This window comes from Melospiza melodia, chromosome 1 (assembly GCF_035770615.1).
Source record: "Melospiza melodia melodia isolate bMelMel2 chromosome 1, bMelMel2.pri, whole genome shotgun sequence".
Classification (NCBI taxonomy): domain Eukaryota; kingdom Metazoa; phylum Chordata; class Aves; order Passeriformes; family Passerellidae; genus Melospiza; species Melospiza melodia.
This window is the reverse complement of record NC_086194.1, coordinates 22,806,467-22,823,818: the sequence shown is the minus strand read 5'-3', so window position 1 is coordinate 22,823,818 and position 17,352 is coordinate 22,806,467. Positions and strand designations below refer to the sequence as shown.

Below are 17,352 nucleotides of genomic sequence, written 5' to 3'. Positions count from 1 at the left end.
GCATAATAAGATAATACACTTCCCACCAGAGTGTAGGAAGGATTTTGCTGGCTTTATAGTTAACTTTATCAGGAATAGTAAGGTGTGGGCAACCTCATTTATTCACATATTATATCTCAGTCAAAACAAGGTGGGTGACTTGGTTTTGTTTATGTTTTTGTTTCTGTTTTTGTTTTTTCCCCGGCTTATACAAAGATTTGCTCAGCAACAAACAGGTGGGATCTGATCTCAACTGGAAGCCTATTTGAGCTAACATTAATGTCATAGATATTAATTTGCAGGGGATTTCCTTCAGACACACACACTCCTTATATGTCTAATTATGAATTTTGTTTTTATTATAAAATGACTAGAAGGAAAACCACAATTGAATGGAATTAGATACCCAATTGAATGGAATTAGATATATAGTGCCAATTTTGTCACCGTGGGTTTGCATTGGTATCAAGACTTTATAGAATGCCCGAGTCATGAAATGTCACTGCAAGGTAGATTAGTTGGGTCCCAGAGATTGGCCAAGGTATTTCCAGCTATGCAGATAGGCTGGACAGAATATAACCTCTGTCACATCTCACCTCAAAAAACAGAGTTTCATCTACTACAGACATGCAGACACTGGTTTTTACCTTCCTTCAGTCTTTGTGCTCACCTGGAGATGGGACACTTATGAAACTATCCACTGAGGGGTACAAGTAGCCTTGCAAATAGAACAGCAGTTCTGGGAGCACTGAAGCTGACTACCTGCATAACCAAAAGCCTTGTGTCAGAAAACAAGTTAAATGAAAGGTAGATGGAAAAGGATGCAGCAAACAAACTGGAAAAATTCAGGGTTATAGGGAAAATGTGGGATAAAGTGATACTTATCATAACTGTTTGAAGATTTAAAGAATGATTGAAAAGTGAATGAATGACACATTTGTAAATCCTACAGTTAGATTCTTTACCAAAGGATCTGCTATACAATTATTTGGGGAACCTGACAGATGAGTTGTATGTCTAATTACGAATAAACTGATCAGTGCATAAAAATACTCAGGAGAATATTTATTCATTAAAAATCCTTGGAAAAAACACATAGATAGAATAATTTTTGTAAGGAATATTTATTTTCAGTTCCATTTAAACAACCCACTTTTGTAACACATACTAAAATCTTTAGGAAACATCCTATGAAATTTCAGGATTATAACCACAGTAATGAATTAAATGTATTTCAGTTCTGGAAATTAAAATACAGAATATGTTTGCATCATTCTGCATTTTATTAGGTTGCTGCCTTTTGGTATGCTTCACATTAAAAATACATGAGTGACACTCTTTATACCAGTAAGCCTTTTTATTGAAAAAAAATATTATTGCATTAAACTACATTCCCAGGGATTCCTTGAATAAGCTAAAACAAAAGTCCCATTGCATGTACAATAGTGCAATTCACTTAGCTACTGTATAATATAAAACACTTTATACAGAGAATACAAAACAAAATAACTAGTTTACATTTTATACTAGCCAGAGTATTATCCAGTTTTAAATATAAACTTGACACTTTTAAAATCAATCTGATCAAATGGCATTTTTATGCAAGTCTGCACAACAAATATACATGTTGAATGTATTCCAGAAATGCATCAGAGTAAAAAAAATCCCAAACAACAACAAAAAAGTTTATCATGGTGTCACTTAGGAAATTTTTTTAATTTGAATTTTAAGGTGTGGGTGACCTCTTTCCTTAGATTATGTATCAAGAATATACAATCAAGCTAAAATAAATTATTAAATTGGTGTGTATATATCACTGCCATAAAGATACTATAACTCTTTTAAAAATGTCTTTAAATAAAATCAAAATTGTAGCATGACTCCATACATCAGGCTCAATAATGCTTTTAATAATTATAATGATACATATTTAAAGTACATTACTGATGAGAAAAAATATGACAGCAATTAGAGAAAATATATAATTTCAGCTGTGCCAATAGCTTTATTACGTTTCTCCAAGAAAATCCCTTCTGTGTACTAAGAGCCATATTGGACATTGCCTGTGTTTCATAATCAGTGATTACTGGTTTTATGTTGTGCTCTTTCTGTTCCTAATCTCTCTTTTTCTCCCCATTAATGCATCTCAAAATTCTAATTCCCATGTTATAAGAATTAAAATTATTCTTCCTTGTCAATTTATTTGCCCTACCATGTTGGTATGTACAATGATGCATGGGAATCCTAGGATTTCATTCATTCTAGAGTCCCGTTGTATGGTGCATACATTGAGGGAAACAAATACATCAATTTTCCATAAGTGGTCTATGTAGTAGGATATGGTTAAGTTAGATTTGGTCAGGTTTCTTGCCACAGAAATTTCTATAGTATTAACATTTTCTGGTAGAAGTGGGAATACAAAATACGTGTACACACATTAAAGATGAGATTAGCCCATCATTCCTTCAGTTCCATATTTTTCTTTTGGTGTTATCTGCCTAGGGTACAAATGAACTCTTATACACAATGAGAACAGCTGGGTTTACTTCAACAGAGATGAAACTGGGCGCACAAATTTAAAACTTGTGGGGCTGGAAATGTCCCACCTTTTATGCTGGAATTATCCCTGGGCTGCAGGTGATGGCCACACAGCCCAGTCAGCCCCTCCTGGGGCACTGCTTGACCTGCTGCCTTAGATGTCCAGAATTCAGAATGTTTCTACAGAGTTGTGACTAATGTGTCCAAGTGGTCCACTGAGTGAGTGATCTCCATCCAAGCAAGTAAAAATTTTCAGAGGTGTTGAGTCAGAGTAAGTGAAATATGTTTGATTCTCAGAAAATAAAGTATTGGAAGTACAGAAAATATTTGTAAATTCAGGCCTTATTTTGGGAAAATTTTCAGCCAAAATTGAAAGGAAGAATTGTTAAACTCTGGAAACATTTACTTCTAAATTCTTCCCAAATAAATTTTTTTGACTTCCTTAATTCTGAGGCAATAATTTCAATTAAAGAATTACTCTACAATTTAAATGAGAAAAATAAATATAATTTATATGCTACATACATACAGATAAGTAACACCAAAAAGGCATGAATCCATTTTGTTAATGAGACTAAAAAATAAGTTGGGAATCAAACCAAAATATGCTTGAGGGTGCTGGTGCCACCAACCTTTTTCAACACTAAAATATTTTGCTTCTGCATAGTCTCCATAATTTTTTTCTGGTTTTTTTTTTCAATAGCTAAACCACCAAATATTTAAAGCTACTTGGAAATACAAAAATAGGAGTCACAACTTGTAAAGTAACTCAAAAAGTTTGGCATATTATCAGTTTATGCTGAAGAAGCTCCAGATAGACAGAAATTAAAATAATTCCATTTTTTTTGCAATGGATCAATGCATTTTGATTAAAACTAAGAAAATTGGTTCTGTTATATTTTAAAGACACAACTTATTTGCAATTAGAGTTTTCAGCTTCTTCAGGTAGCTGAATATAATGGATTAAAATTCTTCCCAAAGTTTTTCAATGTGTTTTATATTGATTCTGAAAGATACTTATTTGTGCACTTATTGCAAATGAATTGAAATTATTTCAAATATTTTTAATCCCAACAAACAGGTACTGTGTGTTGGATTTTCATGGTCCAATTTTATTGGGGAAGCATGCTTGCAGTCTAACCATAATTATGAACTAATTTCATGCTAAATATCCTGTGTTCAGTTAGAAACTTTATAAAAAATGTCAAACTATGGCATTCAAAGAGATGCTGTAGCCTTCATCTGTTTCCAGATACACAGTTATTACAACAATTTCAGCCACACGTTACTCTGAAGGTTGGATACATGCATTCAAACCCTGTTGATTCGTAATTTCAATTTACTTGTTGAGAGTTTGGGAAGCCATGCGAGAATCTCGACATATTTGTTTGGATTCAATAAACTTTTAAAGGCTGAGTGCTTGAACAAGTTTTTCTCCTAGTCTCAACCTGTAGAGCCAGTTTTTTATCAGAATTTTACTTCTACATCATTATGAATATCTGCATGATCTTATAGGACCAGCCAATTGTTTCTGTTGTTTGTGAAAGGGATGAAAAATATTGACACATTCTTTGGGAAAGACTCTTCCACACATCAGAGCTCTGTTTGGGGGGGATTTTGGCCAAGTACCTCTGGGGTTCAAAGGTACCACTGGCTGCTTGGCAATTCTGGGCTGGTGTGGCTCACCCTGACATGCCCTGTGACACAGTCATGCCCAGGCAGTGCCAAAAACTTGGCTTCTCAGTGAGCCTTCTTGGATGCTTGGCTCAGAGAGAAAAGAGGCAGCCTGCCTCTGCCAGTGCAGAGCTCCCTGTGCTAAGGGAATGCTTTGTTATGTGCCCACAACCTGACTGCAGTTCCTTTACACTGTCCAAGCAACATGTGCAGGGATGAAATCACTAAAGTGTCTTCAAGGTGGTGTTGTGATCCTCACCTTCTAGTGCTCACTCATCAGCCCTCCCTCTGAGTCTCCCCTGTTTACTTTGGCCAGGAGACAGCCCCAGGGTCTGCTGGTCCCAGATACCTTATTTTTAACTCAGTTCAAAATACCTTAACCAAACCAGGCACTGTTTCATATACAAACTCAGAAAATCAAATCTTTGAGGTGTGCCAAGATTGCTCAGCCTTAAATTGTGCTACTTTAGATCTCTCATCAGTGTTGATATTGATCCCATTTTGTCTGGGTGCTGTGGTCCCTTTCCTACTGACTTCCCTTTCCTATAGACTTCACTTCAAGCTATTCTTTTAAAGCATCCTGTAGAATGACACTGGCCACCCATTCTTCTTGTGATAGTACCACGAAAGGCTTTAAAGCAGCTTTTCCTCAGTGATACAAGAATAAAATCAACATTCATATGCTGTCAGCCAGATTGTGGACTTTAAAATCTTTGTTGTTGTGCTCTCAGCAGAACAGTAGATTTCCCCTCAGAGGTGATTGAATGCTGAGTGCTTTATTTTATTTTAATTTGGGGTTGGAGCCATGATGAAATCATTTGGGCTAGTTTAAGTAGCTAGAAACACTGAAAACTTCTTTTGCTGTAGGTAACTGTTGGGTCTGGATAGAACAAGAATAGTGATGGGGCTCTTGTCCTTGGAATAAGGGATGAACTAAGTGATTTGGGTGTATAGCAGAAGGAGTGGCAGTGTTCAGGTGTGGTGTAAATAAGGCTGGGATGTATGCAGCGTGAGGCAGTGCAGGGAAGGTCAGTGGGGAAGGGTGGAGGGGAGTGGCAGACACCAAGTGCAGTGGGTGTCCTGTCAGCAAAGCAGGGTGGGTGGGAATAAGGGCTGGTGCTAAAGGGGACAGTGATATGGGGGCAAAATGTGCCTGAGAGAGGGGGTGGAGGGGTGCCAGGGAGAGATGGCCGCCGTGGGGGTGCACAGATGCCGAGACAGCGAAGCGCTGCAGCAGCGTGTGCTGGATGGTGGTGACAGCGGCCTGCTGCTGAACAGGCAGGGCAGGAACTGCTGGTGTTGCAGAGAAGGCAGCTGGTCCTGGGGCAGGCAAAACTTTCAGGTGTTTTGCCAGAAGTTGTTTCTGCATGTGCTGCTGGGCTTGCAGCTGCAGCAACCTGTATTTGTCTACTTCTTCTGGTGTAAATGTGATAGGCTGCTGTGTTAAAGGAGGGGAGGTGGGTGTGCTGTACACTTCTAGGTCATGTAGTGTATCACCATACTTCTGCATAGCATTGTCACAAAAAGAGTCTGAACTGCCTTCTGCCCGGTTCAAGTCCATGTTTACATCATGTAGTTCTTCTTTGGTCTCTGTTGAATCAGCAACAGAATATCTATTACAGGGAAAAGCACCAGGGAAATCATTTGGTACTGGATCACAGCTTTGTATAAAGGGCTGCACTTCACTAAAGAAGAGACTGGTTTGTTCCTTTATTGCTGTGTTCCTTTTTATGCTTGGGCTCTGATAGCCTGTTTCAATTTGAATTATGTCTTTAAGAACACAATGGTCATAATCAGTTCCAGGTGAAAGAGTAACATTTGTTATCTCTGATGCTTCAGTGTTGTTTTTCTTCACACTGTTTTCCAGTGAACTGATTTCATTATGTCTCATGTCATTTTTGCCTTTGCTTAGCACTTTCTCTGGCAAAGGTAACATTGCAATGTCATTTACTGATGATGAAAACTGAAGAGCAAAGTGACTTTGTGAGTGATCCTTTAATTCTATCCCACTACTGATTGAAAATCTCTCTGGATCATGCATTTGTTCCTGGGTTTTCTTAGACTGGACTCTTTCTAAAAGTAACTTGGCTGTCATTGACTTTCTTTTTCCACATATGTCTTTTGCCAGGTTTTTGGAAGAGCGGGTGGCAAAGTTTTTTGACTGACTATTAACATTCAGAGAGTTGGAATGTGCAGTTTCAGCCTTTCCTGGTTCAGTGTTAGAACCTCTCTCAGAATCCTCTTTTGTTTTGTTGTCACAGTTGTCAGTCTCTTTTGAGACAGATCCTGAACTGCTGCATCTTGATATTCTGCTGCTAGATGATCTTTCACTGCTTCTGGAATCACTAGTGGAACCACTTTTGGATTTGTGGCAGCTTCTACTCCTACTAAGCACTTTGCCAAAATGCTGATGTCTACATCTGCTGTGTTTAGACCTGTCTCTGATTTGTAAAAGTTTATGTCTTGAACATCTTTGATATTTAATTGTGCCACTCTGAATACAGTTTCTAGTTCTGTGACTTCTACTATGACAAAGATAATCCTCATCTGTATCATCTGAAGTGAAAATACACTTGTGCTTTCTGTGTTTGTGCCTTTTATCTGTCTTGTTTTTTCTTTTACAACAACAAAGAAAATTATTTCTTCTGTGATTGTTTGATGTGGGACTCATGTAGCTACTCGTGCTGCTAACTGAAGTGTCAGAATAGCTGGAATGTCTGCCAGACAAGGACTTTTGAGGAGATGAGAATCTCCAGCATCTTGTATAACTTCCACATCCTTCATTATCTGAATACTTGCTGTTTGAACTGGATTTACAACTAAAGAAACTTTCACTAGAGTCTTTTCCACTGTCACTTATGTCACTGCTGCAGCTGACCACATCTTGAAGAGATCTGGAGTCATTTTGGTTCTCATATTTTTCTTCAGGATCAATTAAATTGCGTTTTTCAGAGTTAGAGGTTTTAATCCTAGACATAAAAGCAGAAAAGGAAATGCTTTCATTTCTAATGTTCTGAGTTTTTCTTTCACAGCCATGGAAATAATGCTCTAAAGGTCTCCTCAGTGATGTTGTATAAAGACTTTTTTCTGTCACATAATCCTTTTGTGAGACATCAAGGTAAGCAGGCACTTTGGGTATATTTTCATTCAAATAATCTGGAATATATTTTTTACCATTTTCATTCATTTCTTTCCCTATGTCTGACTCAGCTTTTTGCTTGGCCTTTCTTGGATTTAGGGAACCTTTCATCTTCTTTGGTTTCAACAACTGATTATCTTGTTCATTTGACATTTGCTTGTGTTTTATTAAACCTGAGGGTTCATATTCATCTGCAGTCTTATTTTTAGAGAGATTTTTACAGCTTGCTTTGTTTGTTTCATGCTGTTTACCCTCCCTGTGATTTAAAGAGAGTCTGAAGTCAAAATACAATGGATTACAGCCATATGAAATACAGGGCTCAGTTTTTGTAAACAAAAGTAATTCTGTAGGCCACTGCAGAGCAGTGGTGCCGTCTTTGCTCACCACATGGAGGAAAGGCAATGCCTGGGGCTTAACTTCTTTAACCATGGTCTCCTTTTCCAGTGTTTCCATATTTCTATCTGTGGTTTCTGTAATCTCCAAAGATCTTTCTCTCTTCATCACTCCAGGACTGTCATTAATGTTGCTTGAACAGGTCAGCTCAGGTTCTGGCTGTCGAGGGAGCTCAGATAACTGGGCAGACAGGTGGGCATTACTGTGCTTATAGGTGTTCAACTGTGTACAAAAATTGCTAGCTTGGCATGAAGATGAGATGGGAGTTTCTAAGAATTGATCAGATTCATTCAGTTTGCTCTCTTGCTCTGTTTCTCTCAATGAAGTAGAAAAATTCAAATTTGGAAGTGGTATTTTGACTTTAGAAAAGGAAGGATTAGCTCTGAATTTTTCTTCTGATTCCCTATCACTACTTTTATCATTTTCCTTTAGCATTTTAGGTTTTGCAGCTACATGACTTGATGCACTGTTATCCAAATCCATTTGGTCTTGTGCAATAGGTGACTCTTTATCCAACCTTGCTTTCAGTTGTTCTTCCAAAAGAGTGACAGAATGACAGCCCTCAATAGTTTGCTTTTTTTTATGGTTGGGGGACTCACTATAATCATTTCCTTCTTCACAGTTCTCACTGAAGACTGATGCAGAGGACTCAAGCTTCAAAGGGACCTTTTTAGAGAATGAAAAAGACACTCCTGCCCTTTGAGAGGTATTGTTGCTGTATGGGAACTTTTGTGAGATGCGGTTTCCAAGCGCATGGTGTCTTTCAGCTGGGGGGTGGTGCCTGCTTATTATAAGTTGCTGTTTCTCCAGTATGCTTTTGGAGAAGCCTTGTCCTTCGCTTGTGGTGGTTCTTTGAGAACTTGCCGCAAACTTGCTGCCCTTGTACAGGAAAATGCCGTCTGGTGATTGCTGCTTTTCCATGACTAATCGGGGGGCTTTGAGCAATGGTCCGCTCCCAGTGATGCTTTAAGGTAAAAAATAAAGGAGAAAAGAAAGCTGCATTGAGTAACCAAGGTATGACAGAGCTTGCATTTTACAGTGTCTGTCTGGTGAAGGAGGGTGTCACTCAATCTTTTACAAGGTAAAGCTAAGTTTCAACAAACGCGCAGTTTGTCATCAGTTTGGAATTTTGTATGGGCAAGACAGTCTGTACATAGAGACAATTAAATGTTTAATGTCAGCACATGAATTTTCTTTTTCAGTTATGCCAATATACAAGCAGAACAAATATTGGTTTTACTCCGAATTTATCTTTAGGAGAACCTAATCTGTGGTTAGTCTTGCTTTTCTGAAAAGCCTCTGCAAAGGAAATTGTGCTATATTCAAAAAGAGACGCTTCCACTTGGAGCATCTGCAAAATCAAACTCTAAAAGAGAAAGAGAAATATTCTGCTTGCTATGGGAAGAATGTGTTTAACTTTTTAAAGAGTAGATTCTTATTTTATTCCACAATAAATGACTGCAAAATATTCAGAGAAATTAATACTAAAACTGTCACCCTTGGGGGCGAAGAAAATCACAGCTTCCCTGGTCTCTCAAATCAACCATGATTTGACTTACTTTGATACATTTTCTGTGTCTTACTTCCATTAATTACATTATTCCTATTTTCACAATATCTCAGATTTTAAATCTTATTTCGTATTCTTGTAATTAAAGAAAAAAGTTACCTATTCTAGGCCCTTAACAAAAAAAGGCAAACCACTGATTTCTTGAAGCAGATAATTAACTGAAACTGAAAAGACTGTAGCCATTTTCCATGAAAGATGTGATATATATATGGCAACCATAAAAGTGTTTTTCTAAGATATAATGTAAACACATTTCATTAGACTAATTATCTACATTTGCTATCAGTGTGGTACCTCAGTACACTAAGAAGAAAAAAAAATAGAACCAGATTAAATTAAGAGTTTGATAAAAAATATAAAACATTTTAATTAAATTAAATAAATAAATAAATTAGTAATTAAATAAATAAAGTAAATAAATTAAAACTGTTAGCTTTGCATATAAGCTATCTATAATTGGCAGTCATGGTTTATAAGTGCTATGAAAATACATTGATCTTCAACAATGGGAAAGACAGAAAGATTCCCTGGAGTGGGGTCAACTCATAATGTGAGAATATGTGTGCATTTCAGAGAATATATTTGCCTTTGCCAGAAATTCAGCATCAGGAGATACAAATTAACCCCTATTTGTACATGAGGAATAATTTTCTCTTGGAGAAGGCATAAAGAAACATAAAGAAATCCTTTTCAAAGTCTTCTTGGAATAGAAAAATAAAATTTTTCCGTGCCCAAGATTAACAATAATTTTGTTGTCAGATTGAATTAGCTCATTGTAAGAAACTGTGTTGGAGCCTGAGAGACAGTACCCAGGGATGGTAACAATTATATGTGTGTGGACTTCTGCTCACAAAGGCTGACATTCTGTCTTTCCTGAGCAATTGGGAGTGCTGCCCCTCTGCCGAAATCCCGGCATTCAGCCTCCTCTGAGCCTATTAGTGATCACAGGGAGGAATTGCAAGCTCTTCCCTTCCACACTCTGTGCAAAATATTATGGACTCCAGGCTCTTCCTAAAAGCAAAGCTGCTCTTTCCCTCCCAGATTCCTTCTGGCTTTCCTGTTATCACTGATATTATTGCTCTATCTGAGGCTACATCTTCAAGTGTGTGGGCATAAAGGAAGCTTCCCACAGGCAGTTACATTTGTTTCAGCAGATTTGTATGAAATGGAGTCATAATCATAAAAGGGATATATTAGAGCTAAACTGTTATATTTCAGCAGATTGCTCAAAAGCAATTACATAGGCCAAAATGAGTTTGTAATAAACTCTGAATGCTGTTATTTCCAGGGTACATTAGTCTTCAGATGAATTTAAAACAATGCCAGTTTATTTATCTGATTAACTCATTGTGGTCGTAGATTAATATAAACAATTGGTCTGATGTCAATCTATTCTACTGAGGCATTTCTTGTCATTAAAGAAAGATTTCTCAAATTTAAAGGTTTACTACTGCGATCTTTGTCCTCTATCTTGATATTAATCAATAGTGCTAACAGTATTAGGCCAACTTAATTCAGTTAATTACTTGTTTTTCATTCAAATTATCCTACAGAGAAACTGAAGAATACTCCCAGTACCTTAAAAGTAGTAAAAATTATTCACAAAGGGTTTATCCTCTCCCATTAACTTACAATCAAATGTTAAGACAGTCATACTAATCTCTTCACATCAGTTTGGGTAAGGTAAAATGGTGATATTATAAAAGCATCTTCAAAGCACTCCATTTAGAAGGCGTGAGAATAACTACCTACATGAGAGAAAATTACAAACTTTCAAACAGCATGTAATTAAGGCAGAGGATTTCAATGTATGGTTTGCAGAACAGGATCATTTGGAGTTGAAGACAGCTGAAAACAGGTTACAATACACACAATCTCTGTACATAACTTGTGTAGGAGTAAAAATATTATAATTTCTTCAGGAAGGGAGGAAAGAGGGCATTAAAACTCCATATGATTTTTAAAAACTTGCCATTCTGACTGCTTCCGTAACTCTGCAAGCTGGTGGAGTCTCTTGAGTGCTTTTTCCTGTTTCTTCTCATCTTTCCATGACTTTGAAGCCACATTTCGAGCAAATTCTCTTTGTTTTAAATCTTTCAATCTCTGTGTGAAAAGAATATAAACAGAAGGGATTAGAGATGTACACACCAGATACAGTTCCTCTTACTCAATTTATTCACTTTTCATTGTGAAGTTGGTATGTAAATGGAGAATAAAAGTATACCTAAAATACTATAATAGTGATGAGAGATTGAAAATGTTATTTTTGCTTAACAAGACAGCATAATTTGCCCTCTGCTATTTATCTGATAGGTGCCTATGTATGAATGACAGCTTTTTTGGTTTCTGATGAATACAAAAATGTTCTGTTGTGTACAAATACAGACACAAAACTAGAATCCATTTAATGAGGTCAACATGTTCCTATTTAATTCATCCTGTTGAAATGTAATCCAAGGGCATATACTGGAATAACTCTGAGCTCCTATGTGTATATATTTTATAGTTCTCTACTTGGACATGTATGCGCAGGTGTGTGGGGGCTTATCTGTTGTTTTGTATCTTTTAAAGGCTGTATTATTTCCTCAGATGAGAGAACCACTGTCTGAAATATTTGATCAAGAAACTCTTTTATAGTTATTTTCACAATTTTTAAATCACCTCACACATCTATAAATCAGGTAATTGCTGCTGGAGAGAGAAAAATTCTTTGCCTTTATTATATTTTTTTATTGCCCGATTTTGCACTATTGATAACAGAAGGAAAATGAAAGGAGAAGATGTAAACTAGAAAGTGTCAACAGCATCCTCTGCAGAAACAGTTGTCTCTGAGTTCACTGTGCTCTCTAGGAGCCAGCAAGTCACATCTAACCTTACAACTCCCCAGTTCAGATCCATGCTTCCATACTCCATGGCAGGAATGCCTTCCCCCTTCCCCACTTCCCCAGTGTTTGGGGGAAAAATGTTTGCAAGCAGGGAAGGAGCTGTGGTGTATTCAGTCAGATGCCCAAACTGGAAGCTTTGAGGACCAGGACTGAAATTAAACTGCTGCATTCATTCGCCCCTTGGTCCAGAGGTGGCTACACTCATCTGTGTAGTTTAGAACTACTGTATCAACACCATGCAATGCTAAATTATCAAATTTTCAAATGCGGAAATTACATTTGAAGAAAGGTTCTGATATCTCTGTCATTTTTAAACTGCTGCTTGTCTTTCAGCATCTATGCCTACTTGACTGTCCACCACCACCTAAGCATCAACATCCAAATCACTGCCATCATCTCTTGCTGTTGTTTCACTATTGTAGGGCCAGAAGGTCAATATGCATCAGCAGGATATATTGAAGGCTGACCAAGCATGGTAAAAGTAAATTCTGCTTTCTGCAGCTCAGGTATGGGGAGCAGTCTAGCCACAGCACAGAGCTGAACACTGGCCCACACGCGCCTGCTTCTGAGAAAACAGGGCTGGAGGCAAAGCATCCTCAAACTGTAGAGGTCAAGAAAATTATAAATGCATGAGAGAAGTGCTTTCTGGAGAGAGGCTTAGCTTTTGCCAATAGATTATGACAAAGAAAATGGGTGAAAACCACTATCTAAAGAGATGACAGGTTCTTTTATTGTCCAGGCAAGATGAAAGAATCCAATTAGTGGCAAAGACATAACAGAGAGGCATGGAAAAACACTTGGCGGAAACAGGCCATACAAGGTCTGTAATTTCTTTCCGTGAAGAGTGCTGGAAAGCTGTAGTGAGCATCTCTCACCACTGTCACATCAGCTGTCCTTCAAGTATGGGATTTTTAAAAAAGTCAGATAACGTCTGCGAGAGAAAAATAAGTGCTGGGAGACTAAGAGCAGAAGATTTTTGTTTGCTCTCAGCCTTTTGGACCCCAAGAAAAATGCCTTTGAGCACTGACCTGGAGACAGGGAGAGCTGGGCTGTCCACAAATTATCTGCTCAGGGAGCTTAAGATGGGTGTCTGGCTCTCAGCCATGCTGATGGTTTTGCACAGACACTCTTTGGATGGGGATGAGAAAGCCATGAAGTTGCTCGAGGAACTGGTGCACCACCAACCACCAAGAATCATTGTAATCATTGTGCTGCCTAGTGCCTGATGAAAGCTTAACCATTTCATCAGAACTATCTACAGTCTGTCAAATCTGTGTTTCTCTGCAAAGTTTCTATCAGCCCCAACATCCAGTACTTCATGGAACTAGACTCTAAAATAGGACAGCTGCAAAGCCCTCTTTAAAGCTCTTAGTCTTCACCTCCTTCAACCTCATTGTCTGCAATTTACAGTCAAATGGATTAATATGTAAGACAATGTTACTTTTGGTTCAAAAAAAAAAAAGCTTTTAAAATAATATACTAAAGCCAAAGCTAAAAAATAAATAGAAGAAACTTCCCAGAACAAATCCAAATGTTCTGTCACCTAGGTAATATTTACAAGAGTGTAACGATATTTAAGCTGTAAAGATCCTATTCTCCACAGAAAAACATAGGTAGTCTTGAGCCTTATTAACATGTCCATTGTGAAGAAAGGGCAAAGAAACACATTTGAGAAATGCCCTTTAGGGCAGCTTGCAATGTTTTAGCTGTCACTGTGAGCTGTTCAGCATCACACTTAAAGCATTCATGAGGAAAAACAGAAACACTTTCTACCTGTCAAGGAAACAAAGAGCAGTGTGAAACTGAGAGCTATGGAGAGCAGTATTGCAAAGCAATCTCGTTTCGTTCCTTTGACAGTCAGGATGATAATCAAAAAAGCAAATGGACCAACACTAAGAATAGGAGTTCAAGCAGTAATTTTTGCTCTCTAATGGCATGCAGCATGTGTCAGAGAAGTAGAGAAGAGAAAAAGAAATGTAGGTAAGCATAGCAGAGAACTCATCAACTGGAGCTGAAACCCAAGAAATCCAAAGCTCTACAGTCTGAGGAGAGAAAGGGCTCTCCCTGCACATCCCCTCAGCAAAAAAAAACAAAGCTGCACTGCCAGAGCTCTGCTTAGGAGTCATAGTGAAATTTGTCAGCTGTGTTGGACAGATCATGGGACTGCCTGCTGAACCTGCAAAGCCCTGGTTTTCTTCACTAATAACCTGTGCCAGCCTTCTGACAAGCACACAGATATTTTCTGCAGGTGTGGTACAAGAGCAAGCAATTGAGCAGATATCTGAATGACAACCCTAAGCTCAGTAGGTGTGCTTGAAAATTAACATTGCTTTACACAGCAGTTGCATTTTTCACATAATTAGGCACTTAAATGGGCATGCAAATACAGGCACATATAATAAAATAGGATTTATTTAATGGCTTTCTTGTGTTCTGTCCTTCAATTGCTACAAATATAGTTGTCATGCAGTTATATTTCTTTTTAGACTAATTTTCTATTCTTTCTAAGATTTTTGTACACCTGTTGGTGGACATTTCCATATTTAAAACTAAACCATCCCTTTTTTCATAAGCACCCACAGAGAGTATTAGATGACTACAAAATAATGTTCATTGTCATGGAAAGATTTACTTGTAGAACTGCTGGGAGTCCCATTGGCTGTTCTGTCTAAGACTCAGTCAAAAACAGCTGAATCTATGCTTTTCCTCCTGGAACTCTGATAGGAATCACCAGGAGATTTAAATGAATTAATGGCATCTTCACTACCTACTTTTGCTAGACAGAAAATAACAGTAGTCAAATACCTGTAATTTAGCAATTTCTTCTCATTCTTAATGTTTGAGGTGTTGTGTTTTGTTCTTTTTTAAATTGTCTTTTTTATAAATAAATCTTTTTTATTTGGGACAATACTTGCTTTGCACTGGCCTATGACCACCTGAACACGCACTGCTGGCTGCATTTGCAACACTGAGTTACTTTCTATCCAGAGTTATGATCCTGATTTCTAGTCTTCTCTGTGCAGGTAAATGTTTACCTGGATTGCTATTCTTCTGATCAGCTTCAGATGCCATCCTTCATAACCACTGGAAAGAAATAAGCACTTTAGGGACCTGATCACCTGTTTTTAAAGCAGCTGTCTAAATCAAGAGGGATAAAGTGAAATGGAAAAGAACCTCTTTCCTTTCATTGTGTACAGAGGTTATTAAAGGTGTCTATCCTAATTTCTTCAGGGTGTTCCTTTATGAATGAGACACAGCTGACCTCCCAGCTGAGGTGCCTTTACACCAGTGCACACAGCACGGGCAGCAAGCCAGAGGAGCTGGATCCCACTGCTCTGCCAGAAAGTCAGGAGCAAATTGCCATCCCTGCAACGTGGTGAGAGGAATCAAGGGTTTAGTCAATAGGGCCACCTGAGAAACTGCCCTCTGGGACAAGGGAGCAGAACCAAGCTGGCAGATCTGTGAGGAAGTTACACCAATCCTTTGGTATAAGAGGAAAGGAGAATGGCGTGACTGAATCAAGACCTGCTGGTCAAAATAAGGGGCAAGAAGGAAATGGAAAGGTAGTGAAAACAGGGACAGGTGTCCTGGGAAGGCTATAGCAATGCTGCTCAGCTGTGTAAGGACCTGCCAGGAAGGCCAAGGTGAAGCTGGAACTGATCTTGGCAAAAGATGAAAAGAATAATAGAGAGAGCAGGAATGTCAGCCAGAAAATAAAGGTTAAAGAAAACATACTGCCAAATAAAGAAAGCAAACAAGAGTGTTGAATGGGTAACAACAAATGAGGAGGAATTTGAGCTACTCAACAACTGTTTTGCTTATTCTTAACTGGCAAGTGTCTCAATTTGAGGACCATAGGAGTATGGTACTGGAGACAGCACAGCTTCTCTGAATATTCTGCCATGGGCTGTGCCATTACATAGATTTTACAGGGGTTCTCAGTGTTAACTGCTCCAGATTCTGGGAAGAAGAACTGTTGCTGCAACTATCCTGAGTTGCAAATCCTCTTCTTCTTCAAGTAGTGTAACTGCATGGATGGGAATAGAAGGTATCTGAGAAAAAAGTAATTTTCTATGTATTAAGCTAGAAAATGTCAATTCATTATAAAGTAAATTATTTTCCCCATTACATTTAGAATGTTTTTGTTCTGGAATATCATTCACAATGCACCCTCCAAACTACTCATTATGTATTCCAGCCCCAGGTAAAAATGTATGTACCATATTAGGTATATGTCTTCTGTTATATTTAGAGAGCCTTCTTTGAACTGAAGTCCTTGAACTAATGTGTTTGAGGGCCTGATTTGCTTTAAAGATTTATTCCCACTCAGCAAAAAGGCTCCTTAATTAGGTTCTAACCAAATTCACCATGGAAGGGTTAATTGAGGAAGAAAGGAATGTTAATTTCAGTAATTATTCTCTTGCCTGTAACCCTAACATTGGAACCAAATGCATTATTTGTAAAATTATTTAACACTGCAAACTATCAAATGAGAATGAGAGACACTAGAGAGCAAAATTAAACTCCATATGTAAAGCTTACAGTGTTAGCTTGCTAAGTGAAAGTGGGGAAAGAGCAATGAAGGAATTTGCCTTTACTATGGTAAGTAAAATCCTAAAAATAAATTGGAAAAGCTATTATATACAGGAATTAACAATAAGAGATGAAGCTCAAAAACTGGCTGATAAATTTTCATTTGTTTTACCCATAAATAGCTACAGATCTCTTTGAAGTGTGTGCAAGTAATTATTTGTTAGAGTATGTTCTATTATAGCCAGCTGTAACAGATTTAATATTGTAGTGGTAGTGGAAGTGAATGAGAAGACAAAAAAAGAAAATATCCTTGTCTGATTGGATTAGGGAATGAGATGATAGCAAGAGGGAGGAAAATTCAGTCCTCAGACATGTCCTAGAGAATCCATCTATCAGTGAATGAGATGTTGATCACAGATCTAACCTGAAGGATAATTACAGATGGCCCTTTGGAGGGCTTCTTTTTCATGTCTTCAGAGAAACTCTTACTGTTTAACCAGACCTAAAAATATTCCTGCTAATTAAACTGATTTCATCTACTGCTGGATGAAAGCATCCATTTGTGGATGCTTTCCATTTTCAAAGATCCAGTTGTATTTCTCATAAGAACCCCCAGATGAAGTTGAAGCAGATGCATTTGG

The 17,352-nt window shown here is 37.8% G+C and overlaps 1 protein-coding gene across 1 annotated transcript in view; it reads right to left on the bottom strand.

Annotated features, from left to right (window-relative positions):
• Nucleotides 1–1,114: 1,114 nt before the first annotated feature.
• The window catches only part of ZNF804B (zinc finger protein 804B), a 225,516-nt gene continuing 209,278 nt past the window's right edge, over nt 1,115–17,352 (bottom strand). The window contains exons 3-4 of the mRNA XM_063150924.1: nt 11,266–11,396; nt 1,115–8,687 (exon numbers count right to left, since the gene is read on the bottom strand). Of these exons, the coding sequence (XP_063006994.1) occupies nt 5,015–8,687; nt 11,266–11,396 (3,804 nt within the window). The 3' untranslated portion in view covers nt 1,115–5,014. The remainder of the gene's footprint in view (nt 8,688–11,265; nt 11,397–17,352) is intronic.